This window comes from Macaca fascicularis, chromosome 17, assembly GCF_037993035.2.
Source record: "Macaca fascicularis isolate 582-1 chromosome 17, T2T-MFA8v1.1".
NCBI lineage: Eukaryota > Metazoa > Chordata > Mammalia > Primates > Cercopithecidae > Macaca > Macaca fascicularis.
In genome coordinates this window covers 39,863,307-39,884,259 of record NC_088391.1, presented here as the reverse complement: position 1 = coordinate 39,884,259, position 20,953 = coordinate 39,863,307, and the positions used below count along the sequence as shown (strand labels likewise).

At 38.4% G+C, this 20,953-nt stretch overlaps 1 protein-coding gene across 12 annotated transcripts in view; it reads right to left on the bottom strand.

Moving 5' to 3' along the window:
• The window catches only part of TDRD3 (tudor domain containing 3), a 199,526-nt gene that overhangs the window by 119,997 nt on the left and 58,576 nt on the right, over positions 1-20,953 (bottom strand). For 8 of the 12 annotated variants that reach the window (XM_074021591.1, XM_005585951.5, XM_065533307.1 and 5 more), the window contains 2 exons: positions 8,462-8,622; positions 1,878-2,019 (listed from right to left, as the gene is read on the bottom strand). In XM_074021591.1, the coding sequence (XP_073877692.1) occupies positions 1,878-2,019; positions 8,462-8,622 (303 nt within the window). The remainder of the gene's footprint in view (positions 1-1,877; positions 2,020-8,461; positions 8,623-20,953) is intronic. The other 4 variants (XM_074021598.1, XM_074021596.1, XM_074021595.1 and 1 more) reach the window with 1 other exon arrangement.

Here is a 20,953-nt window from a genome sequence, read left to right as displayed (position 1 = left end):
TACGAAAAGATCACATGAAATGGGTGAAGTTTCTCTAGGAAATTCAAAGTTCACAAACTTGGCTGTTTATGTAAAACTATAAAGCTACTTCTGAATTATTTTTTTGTGACATTTTCAATTAAACAATGCAGTTGTGGAACATTACTTTATATTGCATAGTACAGCAGCCCAAGTCACAGCACATTCATATCATAAGAAATTAGTACTAAGGAATAAAAATGTGCCTAATGTCCTTATCTATTTACCTCCCAAACACAGGCACTTTCCAACTAAGAAAACAGGAGAAAACTGTATCATAAAATACCAAAAGCTTGAAATATTGCTTAGGCCCTTGGCTGACTTTACAAAACGGGCAAGATTTGAGGGTGTCACAAGAATACATTTCAGCTCAAGGAGTAATTAGTTTTACAATTCATTCATTCCACAAATATTTTTATGTGCTTTGTAATTCATTTATACCAGGAGTATTTTTTATGATGCCTATTACATGTAAAGTGCAGTGCTACCGCTTTGGAGATCGCGAAAAGGCTGCTCTGGTATAACAGAAAAAAAATGGTCTCGGATTGTGCTCAGATCCATCACCTGTCTAATCATAAAATAAGTTATTTAACAGCCCTTATAAAAACTACTAGGAGGATAACATGAGATACAGATGCAAGACCCCAACACCGTATCTACACATCTAACAAATACATGCAGAACTTAGGAAAGATGATACAAACACAAATTCTGGCCTCAAAAGCATACTATCTGTTAAAGGAGATGAGAAATGAACATAATTTTACTGCTAGGTAAAAAGCAATACACTGTTAAAAATAATAAAATGCTTAAAGAATTCAATAAGGAAACAAGTACTTCACCTTGAGAAGAAGCAATCATTTGATCTGGGTCTAAAAGCACAGGGATGATTTGGCTATGCGGGGATCAGGAGAGAAAAAACAAGATGAATAATGTAAAAGTGGAAAAACGTTTTATTAAAAATGTATAACTGAGGAAATCATAGAGAATCAAAGAAAGACGAAGCAACTCCATTTGGCTACAACAAGATCTACGTGGAAGAATTTAGAAAGTTGAAAATTAAACGTAAACGAACTAGGGCTAGATTATAAATGGCATTCAATCTCAAATTAAGGCATTTGAAATAAAAGCATCTCAACTATGCTGAAGGAAGAAAACCTGGTGAAAGTACATAAAATAAATTAGAAGATGGAGAAAGGATATGTGGATAGACAGTCAAAAGGCTACTACAGCAGTCCAGGCAAGAGATACTAAAGACCTAAACTACAGTAATTATAAGAACCGCAGAGCAAGGAAGTGATATGAGATTTGACGGCAATGGATCAACAGAAATGGTTGTTGGAAGCAAAGTAGAGGAACGATTACAAGAAAACCTACATGATTGTAAGGATGAAGATATTGTTAATATAAATGAGGAAAAATATCAACTAATGAGACTAGGAAGTCAAGCACAACAAGAACTCCATTATAGTGAAATTCTAACTTACTTTTACTTGCACATATGTGTGTCTGTAGATAAGACAGGTATATATATATTTATATATATGCACACTTTTGTTTTTTGCAGAAAGAATTATACACAAACTGTACATAGCTTATAACTGGTATCTTGACAGTTTTGTAACTTGTCAGGAAAGAATGTTTAAACGCAAGGAATAAAATGTAACAAATACAGAAAAAGTATATCTACTTTAGAGAAACAATATGCTTAGACAAAGATAGTTTCTCTAAAGATAATCATGTTCCATTCTATTCAACTCTGACACAAAGAACTAATTTTACTCATTTTTGAAAGAGCTCTTTAATGCAACAAAAAAGAGTGTAATGTTTCAAAAGTTCAAGCCATAGTTTACACTTACTCTCTGTAACTCCCATTTCTCAATAAGGTGTTCCACTTCACCACCAAGAACTGTGGTGTTAGAGTCATTCAAGAGCAGGAATCCATTTTTTATGTCAACAATGCCTGAGAGCTTAACTTTAGTTCCAGGTGGTGTGTTCAGGCTAAAGCAAAGAGAAAAGTGTTAAAGACATATTGAAGCTGAGAACACATGGACACAGAGAGGGAAATGACACACACTGGGGCCTGTCCAGGGGTAGGGTAGTGGGAGGGAGAGCATTAGGAAAAATAGCTAATGCATGCTGGGCTTAATAGCTAGGTGACGGGTTGATAGGTACAGAAAACCACCATGGCACATATTACCTATGTAACAAATCTGTACATCCTACATAGGTACATTGAAACTTAAAAAAAAAAAAAAAAAAATTGACGCTCTTTCCCAAAACTGGAATTCAGTCTCATATTGTGACCTAATCAGGTTCTTCAAAATGAACTAACACCAAAACTAATTTTTCAGGAAGCTGACTGTATCATATGAATACACCATCAGAGAGGAAGTTAGAAGACCAGGAACAAGATTTTATTTATTTTTTTTTTTTAAAAGACAGAGCCTCCCACTGTTGCCCAAGCTCCTCAAGTGCAGTGGGCAGTGGCACAATCTCGGCTCACTGAAACCTCTGTCTCCCGGGTTCAAGTGATTCTCCTGTCTCAGCCTCTCGAGTAGCTGGGATTATACGCATGCACCACCATGACCAGCTATTATTTGTATTTTTAGGAGAGACAGGGTTTCACTATGTTGGCCAGGCTGGTCTCCAACTCACGACCTCAGGTGATCCACCCGCCTCAGCCTCCCAAAGTGCTATAGGATCATAGGCATGAACCACTGCATCTGGCCAAGATTGTCATTTTCTATCTCAATGACAAAGAAATGAGCTTTAGTTTTCACTTGCAAAAGAAAAAAAAAAAAGGTGGACAATAACCACATGTCAAGACATGATAAATAGAATAAAAATATAAAATACTTTTTCAATTATGCTATGCTATATAAGATTTGACATTTTTTCCTCTGAGCTTTAGCTGTGCACAGCAAAAAATACTGTTTGTTTGTTACAAAGTTGAATTTCAATACAGAAGATCTCTAATGAGTAATAAACCTAAAAATTTAACATCTATATGAGCCATAGTGATTCATACAAAATGCTTTTTTTGTTATCCATCAAGTCGAAAATCAAATGAAAGTTATTTATGCACTAATTTTAAAAGGATTTTTATATGCTAATTTTTAAGCTATTTATACACTAACTTTAAAAACATTTCTATAGTAGGCTAATATTATCAAATTTAGGGCAAACATTACACCATGACTTGTCTTATAGAAAACCAGAGACAAAATGTTTACCCTCTGAACCCTTTGGCAAAGGAAAACAGGGAAAGAAATCTATTTTGTCACTTAGGTCTGTTCTAAAATAAAAGCATATACTCTAAGCCCCACCCATCTCTTCTCACATACAGCAAGAAGTACTGCAAATAGTAATTCTAAGGTAAATACTTAGGATAAATTAGAAAATTATTCTGAAATGGCTTTGCATTGTTCACATCTTAAAATCTCATAAAATTCACCACATGCTAATATATTCAAAGGCCAATCAGTGAAAATGCTAACATCACCGACCTTTTTTAGAGAAAACTAATTAATAAAATAATTATTAACAAGAAGAAATAAAGGATGTCTGATTTTAAAGCTTCAAAGAGCGCATAAAGAGTAAGGTAGATTACATATTAAAAATTATTCTGTACATCTTGTATATATACAATTTTTATACATCAATGCTATCTCAATAAAGCCATTAAAATTTATTTTGAGGGCCCCAAGCTCAATCATTTTTAGTGATCAATCACAATTGAAAAAATGAATGGTCATAAACAGCCTTGCCTAACCTAACCTAAGTAGAGAGTTCTGTGGTGGTAAATGTAGTAAACTTAGAACCATCTATTAGCCTTCAAGATCAGCAACAGTTGAATACAATTACAATAGTGAAGAAGGGTTCCCAATTCCAATCAGCAAATTCAGATTTTCATAACTCTTACAGTCAAGGTACAGGGATAAATAAAAATAAGCACCAAGGACACCAGGCTACTGTACTCTTTACCTCCAAAGAAACTGCTAATGAGTTAGATTTTACCTAAGACCTATGTAGTCAAGTTATTTGAAGCTGGACCTACAATTTCATTGTAACAATTGATAGTCTTACCAGATTAAATTCAAGTTCCATTCCCAAAAAATAAAATAGGGGCTAAATTTTTATTTTTATTTGTGTTGATGTTGTAATTATACATATTGTGGGGGTACATGTGATATTTTGACACATATATACAATGTGTAATGATCAAATCAGGGTAAATGAGATATCTATTACCCCAAACATTTTTCTTTGCTGAGAACATTACAAATCTACTCTTCTAATTATTTTGAAATATTCAATAAATTACTGTTAACTATAGTCACCCTATTATGCCACTGAACATTAAATCTTGTTCCTTCTATCTAACTGTATTTTTGTACCCATAAACCAACCCCTCCTTATCATTCACTCTCCACTATCCTTCCTGGCTGCCATTTTACTGTCTGCAGGAGATCAGGTTTTTTTAGTTCCCACATGACAAATCATGCAATATTTGTCTTTCTGTGGCTGGTTTATTTCACTTAATACAATGCTCTCCAGTTCTATCCCTGTTGTTGCCAATGACAAGATTTCATTATTTTTTATGGCGGAATAATATTCCATTATCTATATACATATATATACATATCACATTTTCTTTATCCTTCAACCAATGATGCACACTTAAGTTGATTCCATTATCTTGGGTATTGTGAATAGTGCTGCAATGAAAACGGGAGTGCAGATGTTTCCTCAATATGCTGACTTCCTTTCTTTTGAATACATATCCAGCAGTCGGACTGCTATGTCAAATGCTATTTCTATTTTTAGTTTCCTTAGGAGCCGCCATACTGTTTTCCATGGTGTTTTTACTAATTTACATTCCAATCAGTGGTCTTTGAGCATTCCTCTTTCTCTGCATCCTCAAGAGCATTTGCTATTGTCTTAGTCTATTTGTGTTGCTATAAAGGAATACCTGAGGCTGGGTAATTTATAAAGAAAAGTTTATTTGGCTCATAGTTCTGCAGGCTGTACGAGCAGCATGGCATCAGCATCCAATTCTGGTGAGTGTTTCAGGTTGCTTCCACTCATGGCAGAAGGCAAAGGGGTATATGCAGATCACATGACAAGAGCAAGCAAAAGAGAGAAGAGGGAGGTGCCAGGCTCTTTTTAACAACCAGCTCCCGCGGGAAGTAATAAAGTAAGAACTCACTCACTGAAACGATGGCACCAAGCCATTCATGAGGGCTCTGCCCCTCCATGACCTAAATACTTCGCACTAGGCCCCACCTCCAACATGGGGGATCAAATTCCAATAGAGGGTTTGGAGGGTCAAATATCCAAACTATAGCATTTATTTTCTGTCTTTTTGATAATAGGCATTCTAACTGTGTGAGATAATTTCTCACTGTAGTGATGCTGAGTATTTTTTCATATGTCTGTTGGCCATGTGCATGTCTTCTTTTGAGAAATGTCTATTCAGGTCTTTTATCAAATTTTAATTGGATTTTTTGTTTTTGTTTTTGTTTTTTGCTATTATTTGAGCTCCTTATATATTCTGGATATTAATCCCTTGTCAAATGGATAGTTTGCAAATATTTTCTTCCATTCTGTAGGTAGTCTCCTCACTTTGTTCATTGTTTCCACTGCTGTGCAGAAGCTTTTTAGTTTGATATAATTCCAATTGTCTATTTTTACTTATGTTGCCTATGTTTTTGAGGTCTTACCCAAAAAATTATTGCCCAGACCAATGTCTTGAAGCATTTCCCCAATGTTTTCTTCTAGTACTTTCATAGTTTTAGGTCTTATATTTAAGTCTTTTTTTTTTTTGAGCTGGAATTTTGCTCTTGTCACACAGACTGGAGTGCAATGGTGTGATCTCAGCTCACTGCAAACTCTGCCTCCTGGGTTCAAGTGATTCTCCTGCTTCAGCCTCCCAAGTAGCTGGGATTACAGGTGTGCGCCACCATTTTTCACCATGTTGGTGCAGCTGGTCTTGAACTCCTGACCTCAGGTGATCCACCTGCCTTGACCTCCCAAAATGCTGGGATTACAGGCATGAGTCACCATGCCCAGCCACATTTAAGTTGATTTTTGTATATGGTGAGAGATGGGAATTTCATTATTCTACATATGGTTATCTAGTTTTCCTAGCAGCATTTATTAAAGAGACTATCCTTTTGCCATTGTATGTTCTTGATGCCTCTGTTGAAAATGAGTTGGCTGTAAGTATGCGGATTTATTTCTGGATGCTCTATTCTCTTCCATTGGTCTATGTGTCTGTTTTTATGCCAGTACCATGTTGTTTTGGTTACTATAGATTTCTAGAGTAATTTGAAATCAGGTAACGTGATACCTCCAGCTTTGTTCTTTTTACTCAGGGACTAAAATTTTAACACAATTTGTACTATCACCTTCAGAACCACAATTAATTCTTATTCAGAAAGCATATTTTGCTTTAGTTAATATTTTCATTGGTACCCAAAGGTTCCTTTAATCTCACTTCACTGCAATAAAGAAAAAAAAAGCTGCTTTAATGATGAGTGAAGAGCATATGACGATAATTTTTTCAGTTGTCAAGTTGCAATAAATTCAACAAGGGATGACAGTAGACAGCATTGGGCAGATTGGGCAGTGCCCTACACTCAGGGCTGACCTTGTGTTTTTATTCCTTAGAGAAATATACAGCCATAAAATTGGAGAATGAGCCATTATGTGGCAAGTCTTTCTTCTGAGTCATCTGTGAGGCTCCCTTGCAAGGTGTGTGACTGAATTTGACATAGGAATTTGAAAAGCTGTTTCTACACAAAAGTAGGAATCCTACTCTTCAAAAAGAAAACAACATAATCACAAAGTCAACAAATCTCCCTGTGGGTATAGAAATCAACATTTTAGACAAACATATATCTTCTGAGGAGGGGGCCTCATTTACCAGAGGCAGACACCAGATGAAAGAAGAAAAAAGAAGGGAAATCACTGAAAAGATCATACAAGGCCTCAACCTACCACATTTTCTCTCGCATACCTATTATTCTAAATCACCTAAGCTCCAGCAAATGTAACTTCTCACTCTTTCTGTTGTCAGAACACTGTGTCTCTGCATGTACTATTTCCTCCCTGCACCTTAAAATACCTACTCATATTTTAACAGCACTCCTGGTTACCCCAGGCAGAAGTAATTTTCGAGACTCTTAGTCCTTTCAGTTTACATATTTCTTACAATATTTGTATACCTATGTGCCTACTTCATTGGCGTATGAGCTACTAAGAGGCTGAAATCTAAACCTCATTTGCCTTTGTACCTTCAGCACTGAATTAAAGGGCTAGAACACCTGATAAATGCCTGCTCAAGAGAAAAGTATGGTATAGGAGTTTATATTAAGTGAAAAAGCTCAGAGGAGCCTGAGCTGCAAAGGTGAGTATATAAAATGACAAAGAATACCAAAAAAGGCAGGTGGGAGGAGGGCTGCAAATGTCTAGTGAAAGTTTCCACCTCAGAAAAGAGCTCAGAATGGCCAAACGGAAATACCAAGAATAGAGGGGACACTTTCCCTTCCTTCTCATTGCTTTCCTCCATTCCACTGGGCATGGCTCTAAAAGTTTCTTATTAAAATAACGAAATGCAGGATTTGGAAAATCATTCCCAATGATTTCCTAGGAAATGACTAAAGTCAGTCACATACCTCCCTGATTTCAGTCATTCCCTAGGAAAATTCATTAGCCTATAAAACTCTGCAAGAACGTTAAACAGTGTGATGGACACATTATTATACACACAGCTACTGAACTGTCAAGGATGAAACCATATTTTTTAAAATTCTGTTTGTTCTAAACAATCGAGTGACCTAAAGTATGTGACAAAACTGAAAAGATTACTTTCATGCAAGAACACCATAAATTTGTTTTTATAATTAACATTCAATCAAGAATGTAACTATTTAACTATTTTTTTATTTCTATTTTATTTTATATATATATATATTTGAGACAGAGTCCCGCCCTGTCACCCAGGCTGGAGTGCAAAGGTATGATCTCAGCTCACTGCAACCTCCGCCTACCAGGTTCAAGCTATTCTCCCGCCTCAGCCTCCCAAGTAGCTGGGATTACGTACCTGCCACCATGCATGGCTAATTCTTATATTTTGTAGAGACAGGGTTTCACCATGTTGGCCAGGCTGGTCTTGAACTCCTGACCTCAGGTGATCTGCCCGCCTTGGCCTCCCAAAGTGCTGAGATTACAGGCTTGAGCCACCGTGCCTGGCCATATATTCTTAACTATTTTTATACAGATGAAGCAGAAATGCACAAAAGCTCTATAATTTCATCTCAAAAGTTGTAACACACAATTAAGGGTCCATTCCTCCTTTTCAAAATTCTTAAATCATTCCAATTGAACAGCACCTTCAACATTCTGTAACAAATACACAAAAGAAAGTGCCAATCACCTTATTTTTGACATGTAACTAAATTCTACTGCTGTGCAACTTATATGACCATCAGTCATCTGCAATCGCAGCATCCTTGGTGCAGCCTGAGATTCTTCGTTATCCTTTGGTGCAGCAACATTGCGAACTTTTTGAATTTGCAAAACACATGGACCTTCGAGCTGTCAAAACAGAAAAGAATAAAAATCACTTTCTAGTCATGAAACTCTATTCAGGGCTGTGTTTTCATTTATAGTGTTTCTCTTTTCCATAATAGTCATGCTTTATGATTTATAATAACTTCAATTAAGATTGAAACTGAAATTATATATTATCAAGTTTTTTCTTTGTTTTGGTATTGAAAGAGAAAACTTCAAAAAGGTCTCCTGAAGAACAATTTTTTAAAATAATTCTGAATTCATTTTCAGAAGGTAATGAGAAAAGAAAACCCTAGGAAAACAGTTATATTTCAGCATGAAAGGTATATTTATCGATGTTGTTAGTCTTATGCACTCTAAATCATACACATAAATCCAGCTTCTCCCTCCTTTTACATTAAGGGACATTTTGAAAATAAAGAACTTTGCAGCTTTTTTAAGGGAATCAAATTTATGGCAGCAGTCCAAAAGAATGCTTTCTGGACCGGGTGTAGTAGCTCACACCTGTAATCCCAGCACTTTGGGAGGCTGAGGCAGGTGGATTACCTGAGGTCAGGAGCTTGTGACCAGCTGGGCCAACATGGTGAATCCCTGTCTCTACTAAAAATACAAAAATTAGCTGGGTATGGTGGCGTGCACCTGTAATCCCAGCTACTCAAGAGGCTGAGGCAGCAGAATCACTTGAATCCGGGAAGTGGAAGTTGCAGTGAGCCCATATCAAGCCATTGCACTGCAGCCTGGATGACAGAGCGAGACTCCATCTCAAAACAACAACAACAACAATAAAAAAAGAATGTTTTCTGTTCAGACATCAAGTTTAAAGTGCTCCCTCTTCTGGTATACATGAAGCATACAATACCACCAAAACCATAAAAAGTTCAAGAAGTATGAGTTGTAATTGACATATTTTCACATTTTCCTTTTTAAAATAAAAAATTTTAATTTAACTTTGATATTAAATCTAATGCTGTATTATATGTGTTGGCCAAATTTCAAAGATAAAAATAAAATAGAGCAAAGTTGAGAAATAACAGTAAAATCTGCTTATGTGTCTGAAAAATAAATTTAACTAAAGTGACAACTTCTACATCTTTAAGTAGTATCATACCTTAGGGGAAAAAGGCTGTTTTAAAATTAGGCTTTTAAGTAAAATATTTCTCTGCGTATTAATTTATATTTTCAGCAAAGAGAAATGTGAAATGATTGACAAATATTTACACTACATTTCCTGAGCAAGCATGTTCCCAAGTTGAAAATTTTCTACTCCATATTTACCAGTATTTTGCCAAAAAATGAATAATTTTGTTATTATAAATTTAGGCCTAGAGAATATAATTAGAAAAGAGAATCTAAAGTTTCACCTAATTTTCACTTAAGAAAAAAAATTTCAAGTTGAAGCAAGTCTGAAACTCTTAACAAGTATAGATAAGCTGCTAATTCAGGATGAACTTTTTCTTTGGCTTTTGTTAATGCCATTAAAATAAGGACATTTAAATTAAATCATAGGCATGTTATGGTTATTATAGCTCACAATTCTGTTTATTTTGGTATCCCATATTTTTAGTCCAGGCACTGACAAATATCTAGCCTATGCTTTCCAATACAATCCTCCAGCCACATGTAGCTATTTGAATTTGCATTTAAATTAAAACTAAGTGAAATTAAAAATTGTTCAATCATACTAGCCATATTTCAAGTGTTCTATATATGCAGAGCACAGAGTTAGACCACTTTCATCACTGCAAAAAACCCACCACACAGTTGGTGATGATCTAAGCCTATGTGTTCCAAAATGAGTCCAAAATGAGACTCATGCATCCTAGGCACCTCACTTCCATTCAAATGTAGGAGGGAAACATTTGTTTTTATTTGATTCAATTAAGATTGAAACTGAAATTATATATTATCAAGTTTTTTCTTTGTTTTGGTAGTCAAAAAATTCCAACTTTACCAGTATTCGATTCCTGGAGAAACAACGGCACCCTTATTCAATCCATACAACACAGGTCACTAGGCATCTTCATGGAATTCTGGGAGTTCTACGTCCCCTGGGTGTTGGCATGACACCTTCACTTGTTTGCTTTCAATGTGTTGTGACAAACTGCCTTTTCTTTGTGCACAGTTAAGTGGACATATGTATTACATTACCTAGTTTCACCCACTAATGCTCACAAAATGGACATCACTTTAAAAGATTCTGTCAAAGGAACACAAATTGAAGACAATGCCAATGATGCAAATGCAGGACAGGAACAGGACTATTTTGGTGATCTCCTACATCTGGTTGACTATGAGAACAAAGATCTGGGGAATGAAGGATAGGGAGGAACACCTGCCCCCAAATGCTGATTTCCAAGCAAGTAGCCAGTTTACTTATTTAATTAATCCTGCTCCTGGCCTCTCCACCTCTTTTTGTGGGTTAAATAGTGGCTCCACCAAAAGACAAGTCCAACTGGAACCTATAAACGTGACCTCGTTTGGGAACAAGGCTCTTTTCAGATGTAATTAAGGTAAGGATCTAGAGATGAGAACACTGTGAATTACAGTGGGCCCTAAAGCCAATGATGAGTGTCCCTAGAAGAGAAGGGGAAACAAACACAGAGAGACAGGGTATAAAGACCAAGTCAAAATGAAGGCAGAAATTAAAGTTACACATCTACAAGCCAAAAAAGACCAAGGACTACTACAGCTAGCAAAAGCTAGGAGAGAAGCATGGAACTGATACTCCCTCAGAGCCTCCAAAAGGAAGCAACCCTGCTGACACTTTAATTTTAACTTCTGGCCTACAAAACTGTGAGAAAATTAATTTCCATTGTTTTAAGTCACCAAGTTTCTGGTAATTTGTTACAGCAGCCTCAGATAACTAATATACCCACTCATGTAATGAGTTACCTGATTGCAAAGAAAATACTGTATATTGGCCTCAGCCTCATCCATCTTCCTCTTGAGATCCAGCCTAGCTAGGGAACATGAGGGAGGGGGCACTTATTCAGCCTCCTCACTGGATTGGCACTTCCATGAGTGAGTGTACAAGCCTACATGTTCTGTGGTTCAGTTAATGCGTTCATTTGGCTGTCCCACTAAGCCACATCTTCAAAATACATTTTAATCAGTAATAAAGTTATTTTGGCCCAAATATGCCACTCTTGTACTTGTTAACTGGTTCAAAAGCAAAGTAGAAAAGGAGGTATTATTTATTAGATCCTCCTGAGAAACCCATAGATTTTACAGAATCTCTTGTCACTTCTTAATTTGAATCACCAAGCCTTAATAGTTCCACAATTCAGAAATATTCTTTTTTTTTTGAGAAGGAGTCTCGCTCTGTAGCCCAGGCTGGAGTGCAGTGGCAGGATCTCAGCTCACTGCAAGCTCCGCCTCCCGGGTTCACGCCATTCTCCGGCCTCAGCCTCCCGAGTAGCTGGGACTACAGGCGCCCGCCACCTCGCCCGGCTAGTTTTTTGTATTTCTTAGTAGAGACGGGGTTTCACCGTGTTATCCAGGATGGTCTCGATCTCCTGACCTCGTGATCCACCCGTCTCGGCCTCCCAAAGTGCTGGGATTACAGGCTTGAGAATTCAGAAATATTCTATAAGTAAACCAGTATATATAATGATTTTTTTCATTATTCTGCTCACAATATTCAGTTTCTTATACTCTGTAGTTAAAACATAGGGAAGCAATGGACCTAGATAAAATATACATAATAAATTTTTTTAAATGTTATGGTTCTAAGATCCTAAATCCTGAATCTAAAATCATCTTAAGGCCAGGTGCGGTGACTCACACCTGTAATCCCAGCACTTCGGGAGACGGAGGTGGGTGGCTCTCTTGAACCCAGGAGTTTGAGACCAGCCTGGGCAACATAGGGAGACCCCATCTCTACAAAAAATACAAAAATTAGCCAAGCATGGTGGTGTGTGCTTGCAGGCGCAGCTACTTGGGAGGCTGAGATGGCAGGATCTCTTGAGCCTGGGAGGTGGAGGCTACAGTGAACCATGATTGTGCCACTGCACTCTGGCCCAGGTGACAAAAAAAAAAAAAAGTGTCTCAAAAAAAACCAAATCATCTAAAACATCCACAAAAATAGACAAGAATTAACTTCAAAATCTTTCTTCAACTACTGTTAAGAGCAACTCCAAAGTAAAAAAAAAATACTAATTTCAAATGAAAATAATAAAAAGGATTAATCTTGGTCACACAAGTTTTCTTTAATGTCTGATTTTCTCTTTTGTATTAGTATAAGAAACAATCAAATGAAAATACTCTAAAAAATTTTAATGGCTTAGAATGATGTATCATTGCACCTCCAGGTAAGCATGTCTAACTCTAATAAACAATATTAAGTATCTGCTACAAATATTCTCTCAGGGCATTAATCCACGCATCATTCCTTCTTCTCCCGAGGTAGATGAATACCTCTGTCATCTAAACTCCTAACTAGTCATACCAACTGATATGAAATATCAGATTTAAATGCTTGTGTAAGTTTATTAATTTATTGATCATACTAAATAACATTCTTGTGTATCAATCAGACTCTCCAAAGTCTGGATGACAGGGGACTAATTCTCTACAGTATAATCGCATCTGGATAAACACTTAAAACAACTTTTTTTCTTAACTCTAGAAACCATTTAAGACACTTAGCCTGAAAATACATGCCAGCCATTTATTTTTATAATCTTTTTATTTATTATTATTTATTATTTTTTGAGATGGAGTCTCACTCTGTCGCCCAGGCTGGAGTGCAATGATCTCAGCTCCCTGCAACCTCCACCTCCCAGGTTCAAGTGATTCTCCTTCCTCAGCCTCCCTAGTAGCTGGGATTACAGGTGTGAGCAACCACACCCAGCTAATTTTTGTATCTTTTTTAGTAGAGACGGGTTTAGCCATGTTGGCCAGGCTGGTCTCAAACTCTGGACCTCAGGTGATCCACCCACCTTGGCCTTTCAAAGTGCCGGGATTACAGGCGTGAGCAACCACACCTGGCCTGTTTTTGAAACTTATTAATTCTCTTGAGAAAGAAATTTCTCAATCTGTATACCTAACAACATAAACATCACATTCTCCATCAACCCCAGAAATAAACCATATACCCAAAAGGAATATATGAGTATGATTCAGTTCCAATCAATGTTCCATCATTATTGCAAAGTAGATTAAAATTAAGAGAAAATGAAATAGTTTCATCTTCCATAGTTCTTTTATCTACAAAGTCATAATTCATTTCCTTCTCTACCCTACCACTACTTCCAAAAGCATTTCCAGTAGCTTCAGAGGAGAGTTCCTAGGGCTTATTTTTTCATCCATTCTTTTATTTTAAAGGAGGTTTTTGGCTAAATTATTGACATCTTTACCTTAAGGCCCAGGCAACAGGGCAATGTTTCAAGAAAGCTGCCTTGGAAGAAGAAATAGTAATTCTGCATATAGCTACTTTAAAAGCCTAAAAGATAAGCTTTAAATAGCATTTATGATTATCTCTTTTTTTACCTACTTTCTCTGTCGAACATCTCTTAGTATCATTTTAACACAATTTGACTTTAATAAATAAATATAAGCCAGGCGTGGTGGCTCACACCTGTAATCCCAGCACTTTGGGGGGCTGAGGTGGGCGGATCACCTGAAGTCAGGAGATGGAGACTGGCCTAACCAACATGGTGAAATGTGAAACCTTGTCTCTACTAAAAACACAAAAGTTGCCGGGCATGGTGGCAGGCACCTGTAATCCCAGCTACTTGGGAGGCTGAGGCAAGAGAATCGCTTAAACTCAAGAGGGAGAGGTTGCAGTGAGCCGAGATCGCACCATTGCACTCCAGCCTGGGCAACAAAGAGCAAGACTCCGTCTCAACCAATCAATCAATCAATCAATCGAGGTGGGATGGGAAGAGAGAAAAAGTCGGATTTGTCACACACACCCTGTACCATTCTAAGTACGGTATCAGACCCAAGAAAACAAAAATAAAAAAGAACTATACATTGTTAGAAATTTCAAAAATATTCCCAATGTCATCCATGTACGCATTTAGGGTGAACCCCAATTTGGGCTACATTTCCCTCCAGAGAAGATGAGTGTTTGCCTCCGGCAGTAACAACACCGCAACGAAGAGTTTCAGCTTTGGGCTGGTGGCAAAGGGGCAAAGTTAACCTTAGCCGGCACTTTAACTCACTGTAAGTCAGTAGCACCCCCACTGGCTCAAGGCAGAAACAAGCACATATCCCTTCTGATTCAAGTGGCCAGGATCCTCACAGAGAAAGATCAAGAAAAATGAAATCATAACAAACTATCATGAGACTTACAAGGAAACAAGCTACAAAGATGGAGAAACATTAAAAAAAATTATTTAAAAAAATGTTAAGCCCCTAAGGACTTGAGAATTTGTAATTATCAAACACAGACTACAAAATAATAAGCCTAAACTAGAAAATTTATACAAAACTGTAAACCCAATAGGAACAAGTATCTTCTCAAGCATACATGTGACATTTACAAATACATATCAAGCCATAAAGACTCTACAAATTTCAAAATACATTTATTATTCAGTCCAAATTCTCTGATCACAACGTAACTGGATTAGAAATCCATAACCAAAACAAATCTAATATTCTGTAATCAAAATAGGGAAAGAAGTAATCATAAGGTGAATTAAAAAATATTTAGAGCTAAATAATGAAAGTACCATGTATACAACTTTTATACCTGAACATATGTTTGTAAATATGTAAATACATATATTTCCTATATAAATATAGGAGTATAATTAAATCAGTGCTAGAAGAAAAATTAATAAAGAAAACTGGAAAAAAAAAAAAAACTAAAGAGTTGAATTAAGAATTTGTCTTTTATATCATGAACAGCACTCCAAGCCAGCTCAAGAAGCAAAGCAGGCCAACAGAAATGCTGTATTTTTAATTTATTCTACTAAAATTGTTTCAAATGCTTTGTATTTATTGAAAGCTTAAATGGGTGGGTATTTGTTCACATAGCTCCACAGTACCTCGCCAGGGAGCATTCCAGTATCACGCAGGGTCATGTGATCTAGCCAAGAGCAGCCATTAACCTAGTGATTAACGTGAGAGACATTGTCTTATGGAGAATGGGATGCTTAACTTTGTCAAGCACCTCAGTTACACATTTGCCTTTTCTACAATTGTACTTCCCAAGTGCTATTCCAGTAAGAGCTGATACTCATTTCAGGTACCAAACCTTTTGAGTTCAACTGATCAAACCAAAGGAAAAGTGTTGCTAGAGAAAATTACGAGGGGCGGAGCAAGATGGCCGAATAGGAACAGCTCCAGTCTCCAACTCCCAGCGCGAGCGACACAGAAGACCGGTGATTTCTGCATTTTCAACTGAGGTACTGGGTTCATCTCACTAGGGAGTGCCAGACAATCGGTGCTGGTCAGCTGCTACAGCCCCACCAGCGAGAGCTGAAGCAGGGCGAGGCATCGCCTCACCTGGGAAGCGCAAGGGGAAAGGGAATCCCTTTTCCTAGCCAGGGGAACTGAGACACACAACACCTGGAAAATCGGGTAACTCCCACCCGAATAGTGCGCTTTAAGCAAACAGGCACACCTGGAGATAATATCCCACACCTGGCCGGGAGGGTCCCACACCCACGGAGCCTCCCTCATTGCTAGCACAGCAGTCTGCGATATCGCGGCAAGGCAGCAGCGAGGCTGGGGGAGGGGCACCCGCCATTGCTGAGGCTTAAGTAGGTAAACAAAGCCGCTGGGAAGCTCGAACTGGGTGGAGCTCACAGCAGCTCAAGGAAACCTGCCTGTCTCTGTAGACTCCACCTCTGGGGACAGGGCACAGTAAACAAAAGCAGCAGAAACCTCTGCAGACGCAAACGACTCTGTCTGACAGCTTTGAAGAGAGCAGTGGATCTCCCAACACGGAGGTTGAGATCTGAGAACAGACAGACTGCCTGCTCAAGTGGGTCCCTGACCCCTGAGTAGCCTAACTGGGAGACATCCCCCACTAGGGGCAGTCTGACACCCCACACCTCACAGGGTGGAGTACACCCCTGAGAGGAAGCCTCCAAAGCAAGACAGTAGGTACACTCGCTGTTCAGCAATATTCTATCTTCTGCAGCCTCTGCTGCTGACACCCAGGCAAACAGGGTCTGGAGTGGATCTCAAGCAAGCTCCAACAGACCTACAGCTGAGGGTCCTGACTGTTAGAAGGAAAACTATCAAACAGGAAGGACACCTACACCAAAACCCCATCAGTACGTCACCATCATCAAAGACCAGAGGCAGATAAAACCACAAAGATGGGGAAAAAGCAGGGCAGAAAAGCTGGAAATTCAAAAAATAAGAGCGCATCTCCCCCAGCAAAGAAGCACAGCTCATCGCCAGCGACGGATCAAAGCTGGACGGAGAATGACTCTGACGAGATGAGAGAAGAAGGCTTCAGTCCATCAAACTTCTCAGAGCTAAAGGAGGAATTACGTACCCAGCGCAAAGAAACTAAAAATCTTTAAAAAAAAAGTGGAAGAATTGATGGCTAGAGTAATTAATGCAGAGAAGGTCATAAACGAAATGAAAGAGATGAAAACCATGACACGAGAAATACGTGACAAATGCACAAGCTTCAGTAACCGACTCGATCAACTGGAAGAAAGAGTATCAGAGATTGAGGATCAAATGAATGAAATGAAGCGAGAAGAGAAACCAAAAGAAAAAAGAAGAAAAAGAAATGAACAAAGCCTGAAAGAAGTATGGGATTATGTAAAAAGACCAAATCTACGTCTGATTGGGGTGCCTGAAAGTGAGGGGGAAAATGGAACCAAGTTGGAAAACACTCTTCAGGATATCATCCAGGAGAACTTCCCCAACCTAGTAGGGCAGGCCAACATTCAAATCCAGGAAATACAAAGAACGCCACAAAGATACTCCTCGAGAAGAGCAACTCCAAGACACATAATTGCCAGATTCACCAGAGTTGAAATGAAGGAAAAAATCTTAAGGGCAGCCAGAGAGAAAGGTCGGGGTACCCACAAAGGGAAGCCCATCAGACTAACAGCAGATCTCTCGGCAGAAACTCTCCAAGCCAGAAGAGAGTGGGGGCCAATATTCAACATTCTTAAAGAAAAGAATTTTAAACCCAGAATTTCATATCCAGCCAAACTAAGTTTCATAAGTGAAGGAGAAATAAAATCCTTTACAGATAAGCAAATGCTTAGAGATTTTGTCACCACTAGGCCTGCCTTACAAGAGACCCTGAAGGAAGCACTCAACATGGAAAGGAACAACCGGTACCAGCCATTGCAAAAACATGCCAAAATGTAAAGACCATCGAGGCTAGGAAGAAACTGCATCAACTAACAAGCAAAATAACCAGTTAATATCATAATGGCAGGATCAAGTTCACACATAACAATATTAACCTTAAATGTAAATGGACTAAATGCTCAATTTAAAAGACATAGACTGGCAAACTGGATAAAGAGTCAAGACCCATCAGTCTGCTGTATTCAGGAGACCCATCTCACACGCAGAGACATACATAGGCTCAAAATAAAGGGATGGAGGAAGATTTACCAAGCAAATGGAGAACAAAAGAAAGCAGGGGTTGCAATACTAGTCTCTGATAAAATAGACTTTAAACCATCAAAGATCAAAAGAGACAAAGAAGGCCATTACATAATGGTAAAGGGATCAATTCAACAGGAAGAACTAACTATCCTAAATATATATGCACCCAATACAGGAGCACCCAGATTCATAAAGCAAGTCCTTAGAGACTTACAAAGAGACTTAGACTCCCATACAATAATAATGGGAGACTTCAGCACTCCATTGTCAACATTAGACAGATCAACAAGACAGAAAGTTAACAAGGATGTCCAGGAATTGAACTCATCTCTGCAGCAAGCAGACCTAATAGACATCTATAGAACTCTCCATCCCAAGGCCGGGCGCGGTGGCTCAAGCCTGTAATCCCAGCACTTTGGGAGGCCGAGACGGGTGGATCACGAGGTCAGGAGATCGAGACCATCCTGGTGAACATGGTGAAACCCCGTCTCTACTAAAAAATACAAAAAACTAGCCGGGCGAGGTGGCAGCGCCTGTAGTCCCAGCTACTCGGGAGGCTGAGGCAGGAGAATGGCGTGAACCCGGGAGGCGGAGCTTGCAGTGAGCTGAGATCCGGCCACTGCAACTCCAGCCCGGGAGACAGAGCGAGACTCCGTCTCAAAAAAAAAAAAAAAAAAAGAACTCTCCACCCCAAATCAACAGAATATACATTCTTCTCAGCACCACATCGCACTTATTCCAAAATTGACCACATAATTGGAAGTAAAGCACTCCTCAGCAAATGCACAAGAACAGAAATTATAACAAACTGTCTCTCAGACCACAGTGCAATCAAACTAGAACTCAGGACTAAGAAACTCAATCAAAACCGCTCAACTACATGGAAACTGAACAACCTGCTCCTGAATGACTACTGGGTACATAACGAAATGAAGGCAGAAATAAAGATGTTCTTTGAAACCAATGAGAACAAAGATACAACATACCAGAATCTCTGGGACACATTTAAAGCAGTGTGTAGAGGGAAATTTATAGCACTAAATGCCCACAAGAGAAAGCAGGAAAGATCTAAAATTGACACTCTAACATCACAATTAAAAGAACTAGAGAAGCAAGAGCAAACACATTCGAAAGCTAGCAGAAGGCAAGTAATAACTAAGATCAGAGCAGAACTGAAGGACATAGAGACACAAAAAACCCTCCAAAAAATCAATCAATCGAGGAGTTGGTTTTTTGAAAAGATCAACAAAATTGACAGACCGCTAGCAAGACTAATAAAGAAGAAAAGAGAGAAGAATCAAATAGATGCAATAAAAAATGATAAAGGGGATATCACCACCGACCCCACAGAAATACAAACTACCATCAGAGAATACTATAAACACCTCTACGCAAATAAACTAGAAAATCTAGAAGAAATGGATAATTTCCTGGACACTTACACTCTTCCAAGACTAAACCAGGAAGAAGTTGAATCCCTGAATAGACCAACAGCAGGCTCTGAAATTGAGGCAATAATTAATAGCCTACCAACCAAAAAAAGTCCAGGACCAGATGGATTCACAGCTGAATTCTACCAGAGGTACAAGGAGGAGCTGGTACCATTCCTTCTGAAACTATTCCAATCAATAGAAAAAGAGGGAATCCTCCCTAACTCATTTTATGAGGCCAACATCATCCTGATACCAAAGCCTGGCAGAGACACAACAAAAAAAGAGAATTTTAGACCAATATCCCTGATGAACATCGATGCAAAAATCCTCAATAAAATACTGGCAAACCGGATTCAGCAGCACATCAAAAAGCTTATCCACCATGATCAAGTGGGCTTCATCCCTGGGATGCAAGGCTGGTTCAACATTCGCAAATCAATAAACATAATCCAGCATATAAACAGAACCAAAGACAAGAACCACATGATTATCTCAATAGATGCAGAAAAGGCTTTTGACAAAATTCAACAGCCCTTCATGCTAAAAACGCTCAATAAATTCGGTATTGATGGAACGTACCTCAAAATAATAACAGCTATTTATGACAAACCCACAGCCAATATCATACTGAATCGGCAAAAACTGGAAAAATTCCCTTTGAAAACTGGCACAAGACAGGGATGCTCTCTCTCACCACTCCTATTCAACATAGTGTTGGAAGTTCTGGCTAGGGCAATTAGGCAAGAGAAAGAAATCAAGGGTATTCAGTTAGGAAAAGAAGAAGTCAAATTGTCCCTGTTTGCAGATGACATGATTGTATATTTAGAAAACCCCATTGTCTCAGCCCAAAATCTCCTTAAGCTGATAAGCAACTTCAGCAAAGTCTCAGGATACAAAATTAATGTGCAAAAATCACAAGCATTCTTATACACCAGTAACAGACAAACAGAGAGCCAAATCAGGAACGAACTTCCATTCACAATTGCTTCAAAGAGAATAAAATACCTAGGAATCCAACTGACAAGGGATGTAAAGGACCTCTTCAAGGAGAACTACAAACCACTGCTCAGTGAAATAAAAGAGGACACAAACAAATGGAAGAACATACCATGCTCATGGATAGGAAGAATCAATATCGTGAAAATGGCCATACTGCCCAAGGTTATTTATAGATTCAATGCCATCCCCATCAAGCTACCAATGAGTTTCTTCACAGAATTGGAAAGAACTGCTTTAAAGTTCATATGGAACCAAAAAAGAGCCCGCATCTCCAAGACAATCCTAAGTCAAAAGAACAAAGCTGGAGGCATCACACTACCTGACTTCAAACTATACTACAAGGCTACAGTAACCAAAACAGCATGGTACTGGTACCAAAA